The 21,137-nt window shown below is 50.0% G+C and overlaps 1 protein-coding gene across 2 annotated transcripts in view; it reads right to left on the minus strand.

Moving 5' to 3' along the window:
- Positions 1–20,584, minus strand: part of Nipal3 (NIPA like domain containing 3) — a 40,013-nt gene extending 19,429 nt beyond the window's left edge. For both annotated transcript variants that reach the window (XM_052177742.1, XM_052177743.1), the window contains exons 1-6: positions 20,398–20,584; positions 16,585–16,940; positions 8,986–9,054; positions 5,790–5,961; positions 3,792–3,851; positions 323–468 (exon numbers count right to left, since the gene is read on the minus strand). In XM_052177742.1, the coding sequence (XP_052033702.1) occupies positions 323–468; positions 3,792–3,851; positions 5,790–5,961; positions 8,986–9,054; positions 16,585–16,689 (552 nt within the window). In that variant the 5' untranslated portion in view covers positions 16,690–16,940; positions 20,398–20,584. The remainder of the gene's footprint in view (positions 1–322; positions 469–3,791; positions 3,852–5,789; positions 5,962–8,985; positions 9,055–16,584; positions 16,941–20,397) is intronic.
- Positions 20,585–21,137: the final 553 nt, after the last annotated feature.

Here is a 21,137-nt window from a genome sequence, read left to right on the forward strand (position 1 = left end):
GCCAGTATTATACAGGGAACCCTGTCTCAACAACAACAACAACAACAACAACAACAACAACAACATCATGTATATCCTAATTTCATCTCCCAGAGACAACTACCCAGAACTTCTGTTTTGCTCCCTGCCTTTCATAGACTGGTTGTGCACACACCTTCATAGCCCTCTGAAGACTCAAGGCTGGCAGATGTGGCACCAGCATGTCCCTGTAATCTCAGTGGTCATACCATGCCTCAGTGATCCCAACCTGCCAGGCCCCTCCTGGGGTCCAGTGACTGGGACTTGACTCCTGTCCAGGCAGAGGGATGGCTCCTTCACTTACCATGTACAGGAGAAAAGGCCAGCTCACCAGGTGCCTGGCGATGTTCTCGCCTGTCATTTTCTCATGACTATTGGGTGCAAATGTCACCAGTAGGTAGGTGCCCACGATGGCCAAGCCGCAGCCAACAAAGGATAAGACGTAGCGCCCTGTGGGGAAGCAGGGAGGATGGTCAGAGGCTGAGGCATGGCCCAGGTGCACAGGAGAGGTCTTAGCTAGCCAGGGAGGCCTTTGCCTCTGTGCTGGTTACTTTTAGGTCAACTTGACACAAGCTAGAGTCATCTGAAGTGAGGGAACCTGACTGAGAAAAGGTGTCCCTGTGATCAGTCTGTAGGCAGACCTGCAGGCATTTTCTTAATTGGAGATTGATGGGACTGGCCCAGCCCATTGTGGGTGGGGCCATGCGTGGACTCCTGGTTCTATAAGAAAGCTGAATAAACCACAGAGAGCAGGGCGGGAAGCAGCACTAATGAATTCTGGTGCCTTCAGAGGTCAGAGGGCATTAGAGCCCCTGGAACTGGAGTTATAGACAGCTGAGAGCCACCACATGGGTGCTGGGGATCAAACCCAAGTCTTCTACAAGAACACCAGTGTTCTTAACCACTGAGCCATCTGTCCAGGTCCCTTTAGTGTATGTGTGTTTAATATATTGTCTACTTACTTGATTTTTTTTTCTTTTTTGGTTTTTCGAGACAGGGTTTCTCTGTGTAGTCCTGGCTGTTCTGGAACTCACTCTGTAGACCAGGCTGGCCTAGAACTCAGAAATCTGCCTGCCTCTGCCTCCCAAGTGCTGGGATTAAAGGCGTGTGCCACCACTGCCCAGCTTACTTACTTGATTTGATTAATTTTACAAACAGTTTTTAAAATTTATCGTGTGGGTGCTTTGCCTGCATGGAGTCACAGATAGTAGTGAGCTGTCACTGGGCGCTTAGAACCAATCAGGTCCTCTGTAAGAACAGCCAGTGCTCTTACTGAGCCATCTCTCCAGCCCCATTGTTTTATTTTTTTATGTGTATGTGTGTGTATTTGTATGCCACCTGTATGAAATTTCAGGTATGTGACATCATGCCTCGAGCATGTTTTATGTTCTCGGGGGAGGTGCATCAGGCCTCTTCACACATGTGTATCATGAACTTTGTGCACATTCATTCTCCTAAATGCCCTGTTCTAAAAAATCTTAAAACCAGGGGCTGGAGAGATGGCTTAGCAGTTAAGAACACTGACTGCACTTCCAGAGGTCCTGAGTTCAATTCCCAGCAATGACATGGTGGTTCACAACCATCTGTAATGGGATATGATGCCCTCTTCTAGGGTATTTGAAGAGAGGGTGGTGTACTTATATGCATAAAATAGATCTTTTTTTTTTAAACATCTTTAAACCAGCTGTGGTGGTGCATGCCTTTAATCCCTGCATTTGGGAGGCAGAGAAAGGAAGATTTCTAAGTTCGAGGCCAGCCTGGTCTACAGAGTGAGTTCCAGGATAGCCAGAGATACACAGAAGAAAAGAAAAACCTGTCTTGGAAAACCAACCAACCAATCAATCAACCAACCCCAACCCCAACCCAAACCAAACTAAAACTCTGATGAAGGTTGACATATACCTGCACACAGGAAGTGCTAGAGGGATCCTTGAAGTGAACAGAGGCACCACAACCATGTGCCCAGCACCCAAGACAGAAAAGAGTCATTAGGAACGCCCCAGTTCCCACAGCCCACCACAGGGTAGAATGGCCCCACTTTGGGCAATACTGAGGGTGTCGACTGCTTTGGTTTTTTATAGACATGGACCTCTGGGGTCTCTTTGGGTCACTCAGTAGGTGTTTGTGACCTGTGTGTGACCGTCTGTGTCCTGTGCCAACTAGACTCATTCACTCTTGCCCAACTAGCAGTGGACCATGTGACAGCGACTCAAGTGTCTACTGTACTGCTGCTGGGCACTGTCTGCGACCTTGGGTTGTATAGACTATGCACCAACCATAAAGTTATTTCATTGCTACTTCATATTGTAATATCGATACTGTTATGAGTTGTGATGTAAACATCTGATATGCAAGCTATCTGATATGGGACCCCTGTGAAAAGGTCATTCACTCCACAGGTTGAGAACCCTGGTGTAAGGACTCTGTTTGTGTTCTTGGTTACTCTTAATGTTGTGCAGACATTCTGGGGGAAGAGAACCTATGTTCACTTTTTGGGTTTTCAGAGAGTTGAACCCAGAACTTTGAGCACTGGGCACGCTTCCCCTCTGAACCACACATCCAGCCCCTGCACAGTGGCTCTTACGTGCATTTAACAGGGAAGTTCCAAGCTAGAATCCCTCTGAGGGCAAACTAAGAAGGAAATGAAACTCCCAAAGCAAACTTCAAAGTCCAAAGGGTAACTTTTTTTAAAAAAATATTTATTATATGTAAGTACACTGTAGCTGTCTTTAGACACTCCCGAAGAGGGAGTCAGATCTCATTACGGATGAGTTGTGAGCCACCATGTGGTTGCTGGGATTTGAACTCAGGACCTTTGGAAGAACAGTCAGTGCTCTTAACCACTGAGCCATCTCTCCAACCCCAAAGGGTAACTTTTAAGAAGGACTGTGTCCCTTCCCAACGCAACTTAACCTCCTTGTAAGGAAGAGCCTCAGGGCTGTCATTAGTTTGCCCAGAGGCATCAATGGGACCCAGGACAGAGTAGACGGTAAGAGACCTACGCCTCTTCTGTGGTCCTATCATACTCCAGTGGGGAAGGCCCAGCTTAGACCTGGCCAGCTGTGGGCTAGCACACACTGTACACACACTAGACTACAATCTCCTAAGAGCAGTACTCTGTGGTCCTACTTCCACTCCCTACAACACAGTGTGACTGATTTCCAGTGGAAGGACTTCAGTTAACAACACTAAACTCCCTTGATCCATGGGATCTGTGTTTCTCAATCGGACAGGATTATCTATAAAAAAAATTAAACATGGGGGCTTGCATCTTTTTTCCTCCCTCCTGCGCTTCAAAATAGTGTGAGACATTACTTCTGGGCCAATACCTTGACTCTGTAAACCCAGATGTTACCTTGGGGCTTGGGGGCTAGGCCCAGGTCTAGCTGAGCTGAGGGATATTTTGGGAGGCTATGAGCAGGTTCACTGGGCTGCAAGCTCAAACTTAGCTTTATTCATAATGAACCAAGAGTTTCTGGCTCCTAGGTTTGATTCCTGTGGATTTAAAAGTCCATCAGAGAGGGGTGTGTGTGTGTGTGTGCCTGCCACTACGTTTTTCTAAGTCTCCAATAACAAAGGCCCCATCAGTACTGACTGCAGGGAATGAAGAAAGGATAATTTTCTACTGGGCCACAGACAATTCTGATGGGTAGCTGGATTTGGGTTATCTAATGTAACATGGAACCCAGGGGGAATGGGTGTCAGGGCATCTCTCCATGGTGGGGGTGAGGGGGTGGGAGGCGTGGAGGGTAGGGGCTCCATCAGAGACTTACTCACAAAGTCCTTAGGTTTCCATTTTTCTTTGATGAATATGATTCCGATGATGGCGCTTGCTGGAAAAAGCCAAGCATAGAGGAGTGAGGCTGTTGCCAGGCAGAGGGCGAGCGCCTCTTACCCACACTCTCCCGTGGCTCGTTTGAAGGAAGCCTCTAACACATGTTCCACGTGTTCCCCCAAGAACTTTAGAGCTTGCTCTCCTCCAGAACCTTCTGTGGGATTTCTCATGAGCCAGGGCCCTGGGCCGAGCGGGCCCACTGTGCAAGAGGTCACTCCCATGTGTGACTTTTGGCATGCTTGCCCTGACAGGTGGGTACTGCTATTAGTCTTATTTGATAAATGGGGATACTGAGGCAAGAGGGGTGAAGCTGGTCTGAGAAGGCAAGGTTTGAACTTAGGACTGTGAGGGCCAGCGCTTTTCTTCTTCCACTACCGTATCCTCCCTCTCCCATGATGCTCAGCCCTCCCTGACTCCTGCAGGGTCACAGCTTTAAACTCCCGTGGTCATCCCACTGGGCAGGCCTGGCAGCCACTGTGAAGGACTCCATTACTAGCTCAGCTCTGGCTGTTCTGGCTGGGTGACCCTGGGTAAGTCACTTCCTGAGTGGCAGTCTTCTATGAGAAGGTGTTCTGGCTGCATCATATTCTGTCACCCATTCAGGCGGCCACTGGTGGTGGCCATGGCAGAGCATACACACCTATACCATGCAGCCCACAGACTCTTGAGAGGCCCTTCTCTCCAGTCTCAGTGACCACGCCCATCGCCACCTTCCTCTCTGCTTCTCTTCTGACCCAAGAATCAGTCCATAAACCCCACTGAAAACTACTACTTCTCTGAGTTATGGGACAATAAGATTCTATATGCAAATCATTTATCACAGTAAATGCTCATAATGAAACAATTCTTCTTATTGGACAGTGACAGAAAACCGACAGGTGGCCAGTGGGTGAGCTATCACCGTGTTAAATTTATTTCTCACTGGGTGATCTCTGTAGCCCAAAGAACTCCTTAAAGCCCAGTGCCTGACTGTCCCCCCAATCTTGGCACAATTTACCATACTTATTTATTTATCGTGGCAATGGGGTTCAAAACCGGGGCCTGGTATCAACCAGGCCATCCTCCCTGGTCTCTAAGTTTGAAGAATTTGGTTACTTATTTGAAAGCAAAGACTCCTATACACAGTGTTGGCCACTCAGTCACTTATGCCTTGCTGTAAATGAAGGCCCCGAGGGTCTTTGGAGACCCCAGCAGTGGGCAGAACAGAGACAAAGATGTAATTCTATCGATGGGGCTGGGTGGGTGACTGAATGCAGGAAGCAATCCAGAAGACCGCAGAGAAAGGTGGGGATAGCCAAAGGAATCGCCTTAACTAGAGACGTTCAAAGCACCTTAGAAAAAGACACTGGAGGCGGGCGGTGGTGGTGCACGCCTTTAATCCCAGCACTTGGGAGGCAGAGGCAGGTGGATTTCTGAGTTCGAGGCCAGCCTGGTCTACAGAGTGAGTTCCAGGGCTATACAGAGAAACCCTGTCTTGAAAAGACTTAAAAAAAAAGAAAGAAAGAAAGAAAGAAAAAAAAAAAAAAAGAAAAGAAAAAGAAAAAGACACTGGAAAAAGAAAAAACTGGTCCAGTCTGATAGCTAAGTGGCAAAACAATTTCTTAGTATGCCAAGGGCCTGGGATTAATGAAGTCTTTCCTGAGTCCAGGAGGGGCAGTTGCCACCATGTGTCACACACGGCCCCTCCCTTCAGCAAAGAGGACCTTTGAGTTCAAGGAGAACCAAGACACCAAGATTCTCTGTTTTCCTGCGAGCAAGAGAGAGCCAGGCTGGCCTCGAACTCACAGATACCCACCTGTCTTTGCCTCCCAAGTGCTGGGATTAAAGGCTGGCCCCCGTGAGTGGTTTTATAATGTGAATGCTCTGAGCTTCGTTCGAGGTGGCACTCGGGCCACCCGGACAGTGGGTTCTGGGTGATGAGAAGGTTGGGGCTTACCTATTACGGAGACGGCACTGAGGGGCACGATGAGCGACAGTGGAGCGAAGGCATAGGAGGCGAACACGCCCAGTTCCCCCAGCAGCAGGAGGAGCAGCCCCAGCCACCATGTCTTGGTCTTGAAGTAGGCCCGGGGGTCCTTGGAGCCGGCCAGGCGGATGTGGCAGTATTTCTACAAGTCCAAGAAGGAATGCAATTAACCAGAGGTTTCGAGAAAATGAAGGGCACTGTCAGGGAACCCCAAGCTGACAGTCCACCTTTCAAAATCAACCTTGTGGATCTGAGTGGGGTTTGGGGGACCTGTGGGTAGAACCTTGAAATGGAGATTTCTTTGTGTATATGTGTGCACAGTCACATGTATGTGGATATGTATGTATATGTGTGTAGGGGCACATGTTCATAGGTATGTGGGCGTGCACACACATTTGTCTGTGTGTGTGTTTGTGTGTGAGTGTGGGGGCCAGAGGAAACAATATTTCATCATGGTTTATGAGACAGAGTGACTTGGTAGTCTGGGTGTAACAAGTAGGTTCAGCTGGCTTCCCTGTGAGTTCCAGCCATCCGCTGGTCTGTGAATTACAAATATGCACCACCGCAATGGGCTGGTTTTACATTGGTTCTAGGGATTGAATTTAGGTCCTCATGCCTGAAAGATAAGGACTTTACCCAGTAAGCTATCTCTCCAGTCTCTCTCTCTCTCTCTCTCTGTCTCTCTCTCTCTCTCTCTCTCTCTCAATACTTTCTCACGTAGCTCAAGAAGATCTTGACATTTCACTCCTCAGGGCCATAGAGATGGCTCAGCACACGTGTTGCTTTTACAGAGAACCTATGTTTAGTGCCCAACATGCCTGTGGTGGCTTCTAAACCACCTGTGACTCCAGTTCCGGGAGGTAAGTTCCCCCTCCTGATATCCACAGGCACCAGGCATACACGTGGTACACAGACAAATAAACACTTGCATGCACAAAAATAAAATAAAGAAATCTGAAAAAGGGAAAAGAAATTGCAATCTATCAGCCCGGGCCTCGTGAACGCCGGGATTACAAGCATGAGCTGCCATGCCTGGTTGAGAGACAGGCATCCCTAAGGCACTCACTCCACAGGTGAACTGCAGGTCTAAGGTCCCTGCTTCAGCTGGGCCCTTCGGTTGACCTCCTCCTGGCTACCAACCCCAGGAATCCCTGCATGGTGAGCCACACTTTCCTGCAGAAGGGTGGCGGCTCTTGATTGGTGGCTTTGGGGATAACAGGGAGTCTGCCCTCCTAGAGTAGATAAGAGGCTCCAACATGAACTAATGTTCTTTTCTTCTGGAAATATAAACTTGGGACACAGAAACTGAAACCATAACTGAAGAAGATAGAAAGAAGGACTTGGGGGTTACAGGACACAGGAGAACACAGGACTATTCAGGGAGACTGGTCTGGGGAGAAGAAAATAAACCAGACCAGCAGCTCAGACACCACATGGCTGAGGCACAGACTCTTCCACACCTGAGGAGCGCGACAGCCCTATGCCTGACCCAGAAGTAGGTAGCTCATGGTTCTTAGAAGCAGGAACACCTGGTGCATTATGGGATTTCTCGGGGTTAACAGTGCCAGGTCAATGGCTTGGCTTCCCAGAAGAAACCCCTGAAACCTGGGAAGTATATGTGGGAGATGATTCCAGAAGGTATAAATGAGGAAGGGGGCGGGGAGGCAGGCAGGCAGGCAGACAGGCTAATGAATGAGGGCTATGTTGATGAGACTTACTCCTTATGGCTCCTGGGGCTTAGGGACTTGGAGAACCTCTGAGAAATCTAACGGAGATGATTAACCCACTGACTCCTGTTGCCACCTACCACAGTGGCCACCAGCATGAGGACACTCCTGTCTCCTGGGACACAGGTGTATCAGTTCCCTGGTCCTCAGGGGAAACTCTTCAAGCTGCTAGCTTGCTCCACAGCACAGCTGTGGTCACTCTCCAGCTGGGTGCAGTGGAGGCTCTGTGGTAACTGCTGCAGCCTCCCTCCCTGAGACCTGAAGCATGGTTGGTATGAGAATCAGAGCTGGAGGTGAAGGCACCATGATGGTCCCAGCAGCAGGAGGCCTAGGGCAGTGTGAGGTGAGACCAGGGCCTGGCATTAGGATAGTACTCCACAGCTTATAGAGAGACCCTCTTATGCACTGTGTGGAAGTATCATCTGTCAATAAAAAGCTGATGGCCTATTAGCTGAGGCAGGAAATAGAAGGTGGGACATCCTACAGAGAGAGGGAGAGGTTTCCGGGAAAGAGTCAAGAGTAGGAGGATTCGCCACGTGGACTCTGAGGAAGCTGGATGTATGAAACTAGGAGAGGCAACCAGCCATGTGGCAGACACAGAATAGAATAAACAGGTTATGTAAGTTATGAGCTAGTCAGGAAATGAGCCAAAGCTTATGGCCTAGGCATTTATTCATAAATAATTAAGTCTCAAGAGTTGTTATTTTTGGAACTGGATGCAGGCAAAAAATTTCAAGCCTGCAGTGGCTTGGGAGACGGGGCTGGGCAGGGAAGAGGGCATTATTAGTGGTGTGTCTGCTGTGCCAGCATGTGACCTGAGTCTGGATCCCACCATCCGTGTAAAAAGCCAGGCATGGCAGTAGGTGCTTATAATTCACACTAGGGAGACAGAAACAGGAAGTGCTTCTTGTGGTCACTGAGTTCCAGGTTCGGTGAGAGACCTTGTCTCAGAAAAATTAAGTGGGGCAGGAGAGGTGACTCAGCGGCTGAGGGTTAGAGCCACTCTGCTAGAGGACCCAAGTTAGGCTCCCACTGTCACTGTGCACATCAGGTTCTGCACATGACTCTAGCTCCAGGGTAATTGGATGCTTCTGTGACACCTGTGCTCACATGCATATACCTATTCTCTGACCCATACAACTCAAAGTAAAACAAATCTTAAAAAAGAAATAAGGTGTGTGGGGAGGGGCAATGGAGAAAGGTGCCCACCATTAATCTCTGGCTTCCATGTGCAGGTGTACACATCTGCACACATATGTGCACACACATACATATAGCACACATGCACACATATAAGGAACACTAGAGGCTCTGACCTATGGGAGCCTGGTGGGTGGGTAGGACAAAGATTGTGGAGAGATTCAGGGAGTAGACAGCAGACCTGGCCTCCCCTGCTGCTCCTCTGCCTGGGACAGCCCTGGCTGGCATCAGAGACTCACCTGCAGGTTAAGGGCGATGCTGACCACCAGGTGACCAAAAATAGCCAAGAGCGCGCCAATCAAGTTTTCCTAGAAGGAAGGGTCACAGAACAGACGTGAGTGGCAGGCACTTAAGCCAAGAGGTCCAGGGACATATGTGATATCCAACAGTTTACTCCCAAAACTGAACAAGGTCCACACCCCCTAGGTACCTGTTGCTACCTAGATGTCACCCAGCTGCCTTACAGATTTGCAGGGCACTGGCCTGAGTTGGCTACACTTAGAAAGAACCATTTTTAGTTGTTCTTGCCTTGGTAACCACAGCAGGCCTAAACCTACCCTGCTGGCCCAAGACCCATTGATCTGCTGCCATCTTGTACAGAAAGGTGATCCGTAGACACCAGTGCTGGTGAGGGAAACTTGGGCTGGGGATTCTGCCATCACCGTCTTGCCAGAGGAACCTTATCATCCTCCGATGGTTCAGCAGGAGCCTCTCAACTAGCCAGCTTCCCTGGGGACACTTCAGCCATTTCACCAACCAAAAACTCATTCACATCACTCTATCACTAAGATACTTGTTCCTTGGCATGACATTTTTTAAATTAAAAAAAAATTACCCAACACTTATTTATTATAGAATAATTAGGAAACATGGGGGACAAAAATGACATTAAGAGCAGTTGTGACAACCACGGCTGTGACCCTGGCACTTAGGAGGCAGAGGCAGAAGGTCAAGAGTTCAAGGTCATCCTGTCATCCTATGAGCTTATCTCAGAAAATGAAACCCTGGGTCTGAAGAGATGGCTTCACGGTTAAGCGTGCATATTGTTCTCCCAGGGGACCTGAGTTCACGTCTCAGCATCTGTGCGAGGCAGCTCACAAGTGCCTGTTGCTCTAGTTCCTGGAGACTTGAAGTCTCTGTCCTACCCCCAACAGCACCTATGTGCCCAGTGGACTCTCAGGCACAGAGAGCTATCACTTTGAAAAGGTCAGCAAGCAGGTCCTCTGGCAACCCAAGCTGTAGCCTTAGCCCGAGATGACCATTTACAATTTTTACTTATGTTTATGTACATGAACGTTTTGTGTGAATGTGCATGTATGTATACTACGTGCATGCCTAGTGCCTGCATAGGTGGGGGTGCGGGGTGAGGGTGGGGGGTGGGGGTATGGGGTGGGGGTGGGGTGCAGGGTGGGGGTGCGGGGTGGGGGTGGGCGGGCACCAGATCCCCAAGATCTAGAGTTATAGCCAGTCCTCTGCAAGAACAACAAGTGTTCTTAACCGCTGAACCATCTCCCCAGTTCCCCTATCTGACTGTTTTGACGGAGGAAACATGGTAGTTCCATATGATTCAACTTGTAACTGAACCACTATTACTTGCAGAGAGACCACATCATCCTTGGACACCGTTGACGGAAACAACAGGGCTGCTGGGAAGGCCCTGGTTTATGCCAAGTTAGGAGCTAAGGAGAGGAAAGCCTCCTGCCACACAGACAAGCCAACACCACTTCACGGAGGGCTGATGTGGAAGGTTCTGGGGGGCGGGGCGGGCACAGGGACAGCAGGGTTGGGGGGGGGGGAACCAGCGAACTCACAAGGATGAACCAGGACCAGTGAGAGCACCAGAACACCTCACAGTTAGGGGTTCTGTGAGTCAAGGCTCATTCACAGGGTGCTCACATGTGACAGCAGGGACAATTTGAGGAGAGCTGGGCCTGGAGGTGGGCACGCCTGTGATCTCAGCACCTGGGGAAGTGAGTCACGCCCTCCTTGGTTACACAGTGCGTTCGAGACCAGCTTTGACTACATGGCAAGACCTTATCCTGAAAAGAAAAATCAAAACCCATGGGGCTGGAGAGATGGCTCAGTGGTTCTTCAGGCTCTTGCAGGGGACTCTACTTCCAGGGATCCAACACCTCTCTGAGGACTCTTGAGCACACATGGTGCACATATATAGAGACAGACAGGCAGGCAGACACACAGACACACCAAAATCAAAATCAAAACAAAACCACAAACCAAACCAAAACCCCTAAACTAACCAGAAAGCAAGAGCCCCCAAACAGCCCTAAGGGGTGGTATTTCCCCTGAGTCTCTCAGCACCACAGCTGGATACTCACAGAAGATTAAGTACAGATAGGAGGAGGGTCTGAATGGAAGCGTGACTTCCAGCCCCTGGCCCCTTTCAGTGCTGGCCCCACATGGTCTCCCAGTGTTCCCTGAGGAGTTTGTTCAGAAGTAACCTGGGGCGGGGCGGGGCACTGGGTAAGCACTCCTCCGCGCCAACTTGCTGACGCAGGCAGCTGAGTTTGCTCTGCAAAGCCATTTCTGTAGCGCATTAATCTTAACATTTAATAGCCGGTTCCAGACAGACACGGAGAATAACACTACTCACGCCCTCAGATCTGAGTGTCTCCAAGGGCCTCGTCAGCGCTAATTATGCCCCCAAACCTTTGTGAGGTGGTGCGTGGTCTAGTTTTATGAACATCTGAAGTCATAGACGGCTGCCACCACCCAGGGGTTACACGGTTTGAACACACGTTCAGCAACCGCCCTCGGGGCTTGGCGCAGGGCAGACAGGAGTCAAGAAGGACCCAGCCTGAAGTTCCTCTTCCAACCTCAGAGCCTGAAGACTCATGTGGCATAAGCTAGGAGTTCCCAGTCATCTATTCCATGAGGCCTCTGGGCCAGAGTGTCCTCAGAGTCAAACTTGGAAGGCCACCGTTGGGCAGAGGCAGTAGGATTTCTAACTGCTTCTTATCACAACGTTGAGCCTTCAGAAACCGCAGTATTCAGGAGACAGTGGAGAGGCTGGTTCTAGCTGTTGCTATGATTTGTCTTCGAATCTTCTCATCTAAAAAAAAATTTTTTTTTTGGGCAGTGGTGGCATACGCCTTTAATCCCAGCACTTGGGAGGCAGAGGCAGATGGATTTCTGAGTTCGAGGGCAGCCTGGTCTACAGAGTGAGTTCCAGGACAGTCAGGACTACACAGAGAGATCCTGTCTCAAAAACAAACAACAACAACAACAACAAAAAACCTCAAAAACAAAAACATTTTTTTTTAAAGACAGTGTCTCCTGTAGCCCAGGCTAGCCTCAAACTTATTATGTAGCTGAGGGTGTCCTTGAATTCCTGGTCCCCTGCCTACACTCCTGAGTAGGCCACCAAGCCTGTGAGCTTCTACAGCTCCCTGTTACAGTCATCCTTCCCAGCATTGGCTCCAGGCACCCAGCCTTCTGAAGCGGATATTTTTTAAGCCAAAACGGATTTTCCCTCCATGACTCTGAAAGAAAATGAAGCATTTCTGGAACAGAGCTGCAGGCTAGGGGTGATCCCTGTGTGTGGATTAGCGGCTTCCAAGTGAGTCAGAGCCACACCAGTGCCAAGGTCCCCCTCACGTCTTGTCCCACCAGCATCTGTTTAAATACGGCCATCATCACAGCCATCTCTTGATGGTTAAACTGACCTCCCACAATGCTTTGGGCTATGCTCAAGGCTGAGGCGGAGCTCCCGGTTATGTTGGGCAATCAGCCAGGACTGGGGACCATCACAAATTCTACCCCTTCATGTGACAGAAACACAAACTGAGGCACTGAAAGGGAGGGCCTGGCTTGTCTAAGATCAACTGTGCCGATGATGAGGCGGAGCTGGCCTCCTGATCTTCATGTAGGCATGCTGCCCATCCCCCACCCTCCCTCCAAAATGCTGTAAACGGGTAAGGTTCAGCCTCTCAGCCTCGCATCCTGGCTGACTTTGGGTGGCTGGCATTCTGAAGAATGAACTTGTGCCAACCAGGTTCTGCCATGCCTGCAATATGGCTTTAGGCCACTTCCCTGACGCTGTCTCTAACAGGTGTCCCTGCCGTGTGACAGCCATGCCCGCACTCAGCACCCGTGGCAGGAACAGGAGCTGAGCAGATTGCCAGGAACAATACCAGCAGCACAAAATGGTGGCTGGGACCCTGGACCCTGGACCCCCCCCCCCCCAAGGAGTAGATTCCAATTCTGGCTTTGAAACTGTGTGGCCTCAGGCAAGTTCATGAACTTCTCTGTGCTAGTTTCCTTACAAGTAAAATGATGTTTGACAGACTCTACTCCCTGGCCTTCTCCACAGTCAACATGCGCCACACACTGGCTGCTATTATGACGTGGCACTGACTGTTAACTGACTGTGGGTAAAGGATCTATACTTCCCCGTTGGCAAGTGTTGGAACAGGTGGTGAGGGAGCTGGGTAGATGGGAGAGTTTCTCAGGCAAAAGGGTGACTCATGCAACTTAGGGTTCCTCAATCCGTGCATCCCCACCATCCTCCTAATCACCCTAGATGCTGGCCTCACCTGCAGGGAGAGCCTGGGAGTTTCCCGGGCTTTAGTTCAAGATATACCAAAGCTGGGACTTGAAGCCAGCCTGTCTGAGTCCAAGGTCTGGGGTCTCTGCACTCTGCTGTGCCATCTCTCTACTGCAGTCCTCCCTCCCTCCTCTTCTCTCTTTCTCCCTCCCTCCTTCCTTTCCTTTTTTTTCTTTTTCTTTTTTTAAATATGGGGACTGAATCTCACTATGTAGACCAGGCTGGCCTGGAACTTGCAGAAATCCATCTGCCTCTGCCTCCCAAATCCTGGGATTAAAGGCGTGTGCCACATTCTTTTCTCGATGTGGAGACCTATCTACCTTTCTCTCCTGGATCCCAGGTGCATCCTTTCATCTGCAGAGCTGCCTGGTGGACAGTCTGGCTCACCTCAGGCTGTTTTGTAAGCCATATCCTCCAGGGTCCTAGCCGAGGACTGCTGGACCGGGATTTGCAAAGGGAGAGCAAGGGAGGGGAGGCTGCAGGCAGAGAGCTGGGTTCGAGGCTGAGACGGAGCTCCCGGCAATCAGCTGGGACTGGGGACCATCATCTCTACCCCTTCATGTGACAGAGACAGAAACTGAGGCGCTTAAAGGGAGGGCCTGGCTTGTCTAAGATCAACTGTGCCGATGATGAGGCGGAGCTGGCCTCCTGATCTTTGAGTAGGCGTGCTGCCCATCCCCCACCCTCCTGCCCATGCCCCACCCTCCCTCCAAGAAGGCTGCAGTGGCCACGAGGGGAAGTGGACATGACAGGCTTCCATGCAAAGAAGATTAAAGAGCAGGAAAGGCTACCTTAGCTTTGAAATTGACCCAGCTCTGCCTGGGAGCTTTCTAGGTGGGATGGAATCATGGAGGAAAGTGACAGGGTGACAGGAAGTCCTCACTCTGTCTACAGTGAGCCTGACTCCAGGCGAAGCAGAGGACACTGGCTGAGAAGCCATGATGCCAGGGAGGAGGTATCATTTAACCTCATGGCGCAGCTTCCTTGTCCCCAAAGTGGGGATGAAGATTCTGTTACCAGGCACCGGCTGAAAGCTAGATGTTGCATGTGGGTCACCGTTCCAAGCTTCATGAAGCCGAATTCACTTGCCCCTCCTAACTGTCAGGAGGCAGGCCTTGCTGTACCCATTTTATAGATGAAGAGGAAGAAGGTGCATATTTTTAGTGCTGCTGAGAAGACGGCCTGGAAGGGCACCCGTGAAGGACCAGCACGGCACGGGCAGAACAGAAGCTCAACACTCGGACACGGGTTACTTGAGGATGGTTATCACTGTCACTCAGAGCTAACGATCGTCACAGTTTTTCCTGTCAGTGTGCCACATGATCTCAAGCATGTCACTTCCCACCATTCAGCCCCATTTCCCCAACCCATAAAGCCTGGGCGTTAGATTGCATGATCTCTCCATCCCTTTCAGCCTACGCTCTTGGCTATGAGGGCTACCTTAACATTTTTATCATTTAACTTTCTGTGTACATATGTGCCCCTGTGTGTCTGTGCATTAAATGTATACAGTACCGAGGAAGGCCAGGAGGGGACCGGGATCCCTTGGATCTGCCACGTGGGTGCTAAGAACAGAACTTGAGTCCTCTGCAAGAGCAGTAAGTACTCTTAACCACCCAGCCATCTCTCCGGTCCCTGTGATGGTTCTTTTTAACTGTGAGCTCTGCACAACCTGGGAAGAGAGGCTCACTGAAGGATTGTGTAGATCTGGTTGGCCTGCAGGCTGTGAAGACTGTCCTAGCTAACTGATGCAGGAAGAGCTACTCCCTGTGGGGGGGGGGCACCATCTCTTGAACTTGGGCCCTGCAGAAAGGGAAAAAGCTCCAACATTCTTTGTTTTCTGATCCTGATTACGAATGTCATATGACCAACTAGTTCCCTCAGGTTCGTGCCACCGTTACTTCCCTGCTATAATGGGTTGTAACCTGGGATTAGGAATTTCTCTCCTATCACAAGGGAAAGGAAGTGAAACTAAGAAATTAACTAATCTAAGAAAAACAAAACAAAACACGTTTTAAAACCGTTTCCAGTCTCCATATGCTTCATGAGGAACACCAAAGTTTGACAGTAAAACCTTTTACCTGTTCCTAGGGAGCAATCTAAAACACACCCAAGGAAATAACCAGAGATGAGTACCAAGCCTGGTACTCAGTCATGTTCACAGTTCATGTGGTCCCATATTCAAAACAACAGGGAATCTGTCATGCAAATTCCTGTGGAGCAACTCAACACGTGTCTGGGCAGTCGGCCATTCTAGGCCATTCTAGAAGAGCGCTTTGGGGGGGTGGGGGGTGGGGAGCAATCCACTGTCAGGGCCACAGGGGAGCAGCCCTCCAGGAAGGGGATCAGAAACAACCAAGTTCCATAATCTTCCAAAAACCGTGTCACCAAATCTTAAAATATTTAAAAAAAAAAAAAAAGTCACTGCAGACTGAGACAGGAACAGAGAGACTCTTCAGGTAAAACCCAAACCTAGACTGGAGAGGTAGCTCAGTGGTTAAGAGTACACACTGCCCTTGCCAAGGTCCTGGGTTCGATTCCCAGCACCTACATGCTGGCTCACAACCATCTGTAACTCCAGACCCAGAAGAAACATCTTCTGACCCCCTTGGGAAAGGTGCACAGACAGACAGACGGACATATAAAATAAAACAAAGCCCATGTCTCCTAACTGGAAGAGTCCTCCTTTATAATTCTGCATTTAAGATAGGTCTCTCTCTCTCTCTCTGTTTTTTAAACATTTGTATTTATGATTAATGTTATTTCAGTGTGTGTGTGTGTGTATGTGTGTGTGTGTGTATGTGTGTGTGTATGTGTGTGCGTGTGTGTACTAGTGTGTGTGGGGGTCAGAGGTCAACCTCTGGAGTTCTCCATCTTTTTATTGAAGCATGATGATTTTTTTTTTTCTCTTGAATGCAGAGCTGACGGATCTGGCGAGTCTAGCTAGCCAGCGGCTACAAGGCTTCCCTTGTGTCTGCCGGGATGATAGGGAGTCTGCCAGAATTGTTTGGCGTTTACGTGGTGCTGTGGATCCAAACTCTCGTCCTCACCCTTGTCTAGTAGAGCACTTCACTGGCTGAGCCGCCTCCCAGCCCTATTTTTATCTGTTTGAAGGAGCATTTCCTTTCTCGTGTGGCCGTGCTGTCTGTGGAGGACCTTCCTGTTTCTGCTAGTGATGGGCATCCAGACCCTGGGCCCACTGGTGAGGCCGCTCAGCTCTCGTGTCCCTTTTGTTAGAAAACATACCATCCCCAAAGGAAAGTGAGGTGCTTGCCTTGTAGGAGAAGGAGCCCTCGCTGCTGCTCAGGCTGGTGGAGGTGGCGCCACTGGTGGGCGGGAGTGGCTGCAGCTGCAGGCCTGCGCTCTGGGCTCCGTCCATGGCTGTCTAGCGGGACATCCTGCCGGCCCAGGCTGGGTGCTGCTGCTAGGCAGGGTGTGAACTGGAAGCCATGTTTCCCGGTGTTCGCCTCCTTCCAACAGTCGCCTAGCTCCCTTCCTCAGCCGAAGGAGTTCTCTGGTCTCTTGTGGTCGATTTACAGCCGTATCCTCAGCTTCCCCAGAGAAGGAAGCGGCTGGTGTCTCTCCCCCAAGCAGATGGGTGAGGGTGTGTCTTCTGACTCTGGCCAAGCTCTGGGTGGTGGAGACATACATAAAAAATGCACGTACATGAGACACAGCACCCAACTTCACTGCTTGAGAAAGCTCTTCCCACAAAGTATGATTTGGCACACACAAAAAAAACCCGTCATCAGGTTGGCAGCACACGCTTGCAATCCCAGTACTCAGGGGAGGGAGGCCGTGGCAGGACCCCAGGATAGCCTGGGCTACAATAATGAGATCTTGTCTTAGAGCAAATCAAACCAACAGTAACAACAATGAACACCCAAACCAAAGCAAATCATGGGAGTTTCAACTTAGGAAGGAAAGAATCTGAAAACCTGCCCCGGGAGAGGGGCACTGTACTGGGAGGCCGGGCCTGATGCCGGGCCATCTTGGCTCTGGGAGATTCAGCATCTCATCTGTAAAGTGTGGCTTGGAGCCATAACAGGGATGACAATCACTCTGTTAGCCGGGCAGTGGTGGCACACGCCTGTAATCCCAGCACTTGGGAGGCAGAGGCAGATGAATTTCTGAGTTCAAGGCCAGCCTGGTCTACAGAGTGAGTTCCAGGACAGCCAGGGCTATACAGAAAAACCCTGTCTCGAAAAACAAAACAAAACAAGACAATCACCCTGGACTGGTGTTTTCAGTGTTTCTCATACTTTTCTCCCAAACAGAGAAGAGACAATCTGCACCAAGAACTCATGGCGGAAACCCGACCACCAGATTAAAAGGTTCCGTGCAGTCTTCTTAAGCTTTCAAAAAAAGAAAAAAAAAAAAATCAAACATACAAAACAAAATAACCCCACCCAAAGCATCACACAAAAATCATATGAATTTATATTCTATTGTATAAACTGTTTACTATATTTCATGTTCTAGTCATTAATGTGTTTTTTCTTTTCTTTCTTTTTCTTTTTCTTTTTCTTTTTCTTTTGGTTTTTCAAGACAGGGTTTCTCTGTGTAGCCCTGGCTGTCCTAGATCTCACTCTGTAGACCAGGCTGGCCTCGAACTCAGAAATCCACCTGCTTCTGCCTCCCAAGTGCTGGGATTAAAGGTGTGTGCCACCACTGCCTGGTATCATTAATGTGTTATCGTCAGGTGTGTGTGTGTGTGTGTGTGTGTGTGTGAGAGAGAGAGAGAGAGAGAGAGAGAGAGAGAGAGAGAGCCATCGTGTGTCTGTGGAGGTAGCGGGAGTCAGTCTCTCCTCCCACAGTGGGTTTCAGGGATTGAACTCAGGCTGCTAGGCTTGCTTGACAGGTGTCTTCATCTGCTGAGACATCCCACTGGCCTCGTAACAAGTTTTGGATTGCTTCTGATCTAACCTGTGCTACCTTGCATATCTCAGCCAGGTTACCCCCAGCTTTTGAGCCAGTTTCCTTAGCTGTAAAATGTGACTGGTGCTTCCATGCCACGCTGCGGTAAAAATCCTCTGGGATGTTTTGTGCAAAGGTACACACAGAAGACGGCCGGCCAGGGTCACACGCAGTGGAATTACCTCATTTAGTTCTTAATTTCTAACACTCATTTTTTAGATTGTATGTATATGCATGTACATATATATGCGTGACATAGCTCATGTGTGGGTGTCAGAAGACAGCCTTGTAGAGCCAGTTCTTTCAATCCCACATATTGGTCCTGGGGATTGAACACAAGATATCAAGCTTAACCACAAGTACCCTGACCCACTAAACCATCTTGTAGGTCCACTCCCCAATGTAACCCTGTAGTTCATTCATATATATATGTTCTTATCTCCCAGACATCTATCCAAGAAAGAGTTGAGGGACCAGGATGCAAAAACCAGTGTATCCTATAGTTTCTAGTTCCCTCTGCCTCATGTTCCACACCTAGGAATAGCAACAGTGTACACTGATATCACAGGACCAGATGCCAAATGCCAGCTTAGTACAGGGCAGCCAGGAAGACCTTTCTGCCTGGTTTGCACCTTGTCAGAGGGCCTAAAGTTGTTGCTGCTGCTGTCATTTGAGACAGTGTTCCTGCAAGATGCCCTCATTGGATAATTCTCTGATTTACCTCCCATATGTTTTTTGACCTGTAAGACCCGATGTGTATAGGATAGACTGGGAACCATAATTTTCTGGGAAGACTAGGAAGGCATAATTACTCTTGGATTAGATTGCATGTGTATGAAAGCAATTCTGTGTAAAATGTCTGTATCTCTGTCTTGACATCATTAATATGGGGGTGCTCTAGGACTCCTTTTACCTGGGAGAGACCTAGGGCTGTTTCCAGTCTGGAGTTGAGGGGTGCCCTGGATTGACGGTAACTGTCAGGTCCCCTGCTGCCCCTGGGAACCTAGTTCAGAGCCTAGCAAGGTGACTTGCACAGATGCCCACTCCTGACCAAATGTAGAGCCACTGGTACACTGTAGTTTACGAAAAGAATGCCTTACTCGGGACCCATGGCCACAAACAGATATACCCAGCTCCACCCACTGGATGTCAGAAAATGCAAACGGGCTTTGAGGACCAGCTAGGGAGACCAGCAGGTCCTCTCTCTCTCTCTCTCTCTCTCTGTGTGTGTGTGTGTGTGTGTGAATATGCACACGCGTGCGTGTGTGTTGAGTTCACTAGCTTTTAAATTTCAGCTTCCCTCTCTACCCAGGGAACCCCAGGCACAGAGAGAGGAAGATCCTCTCTGGCTGGCATGTAGTATCTCCCAAAAGCCTCTGTGGGCTCTGCAAGTTGCATTCCCTTATAAGGCTCACACTTTGGCCTGCTGATGGTTTATTGTTGGTCCAAGGCTGTCATATATCCACGAAGCACACAGCCAACTCAGTGTTGACAATCACAGTCACAGCTCATGGTCACTGATCCAAGAGAATTCACAAAATACCTGCTTCCACCCCAAACCCCCGGCCTCTCATCTACATGAATTACTCCATTAACCCGACCAAGTTTTCCAGAGAGAATAACAGTCTCGCGGCCATGAAATTGGCTGTAACTGAAAACAAGGGTGTGTGTGTGTGTGTGTGTCCGTGCGCGCGCGCCCTCGCGCGCGTGCATGGAGGTCTTGTCACCACCTGACGATTCAGTTTGACTAGAGAACGTCAGTTTCATGCCAAGCTTTCCTTTCCCGGGGCTTTTGAGCACTGAAGGGTGACATTCTTGGAGAGACACACCTCTGTTTCAGTACAGAGCACAGAGCTCCCTCCATCCACCTGCCAGCCGCACCGGCTATTTCCAGCATTCTGGAGCCGGCAGTACTGGCCTTCCACTTCCTCATCTGGTAACGCCCAGCATCACCTTCATTAAGGCAAACCCGTGCCCACCCTCCTTGAAAATATGGAAGAGAAAAAAAAAATCGGAGGCAACAAGACCCAAACTGACAAGGCTGGCAACAAGAAGGAAGACCGTATTTATACTAGGAGGCTGTTAGATAGTCAAAAATGCGTCGCTTTTCCTAAGACAACAAGCCTGAATTCAAGTCCCCCCCTTCCCTCAGTCTTTCACCGTGACTCACCCAGGACGTTCCTTCCAGATCCACCTATCCCACGTTCCGGAGAAGAAGCGACCCGGACACTCTGGGCCACCCGTAGGTACAGCCTCTTGGATCCCTTCCCAGCTCCGAGTTGCCAAGGGGCTGCAGTGTTTTGCTTTCAGAGGTCGCGACTTGATTTGTTACACTGCCTGCCAGTCCCAAGCTGGCGAAGCCTCTGCGCAGGCGAGTGGCTGTCGGGAGGGAATGGGCGGGACATCCTGAAATAATTGGCTGCGTCGCCAAGCTCGCTTGAAGCGTAGGGGCGACCTGACACTCACCTGGACGAGTCCCCTCTAGCGGCCAAAGGAAGAAGTCCGGGCTGCTTTGGTCCCCAGGTTATGGCTGCTCACCTCCACCTGCCGGGCAGGTAGGCTGGGCTTGAGCAGCTTGCCTGGTATCGCCTGCAGCCTGCGCTAACTGCCACCGACTGTCCGGGGCGGTGCCCCTGCTGAAGCTTCCATCAGGTAGCTCCAATATCGAAACCCAGCAGAGCTCTGACGTGTCTCGGGGACCGTGCGTACCCTTCTGTTCCTGCGCCTGCGTCCCACCTGTTGGCTGCATGGCGTCCTCTATCTCCCAGCACGCTTGCAGCTCAGCAGCCCCGGGAAGCTGTCAATCATCCTAGTCCCCCGCTGCTGTTTCCCAGGGGTTCGGTGTGACCATGAACCTGTGCGTGGAACTTCCAGTACGCTCATTTTCCTGCACGCGCCATTCAGCTCAGA

The sequence above is a fragment of the Apodemus sylvaticus genome, chromosome 3 (genome assembly GCF_947179515.1).
Source record: "Apodemus sylvaticus chromosome 3, mApoSyl1.1, whole genome shotgun sequence".
NCBI classification, from domain to species: Eukaryota; Metazoa; Chordata; class Mammalia; order Rodentia; family Muridae; genus Apodemus; species Apodemus sylvaticus.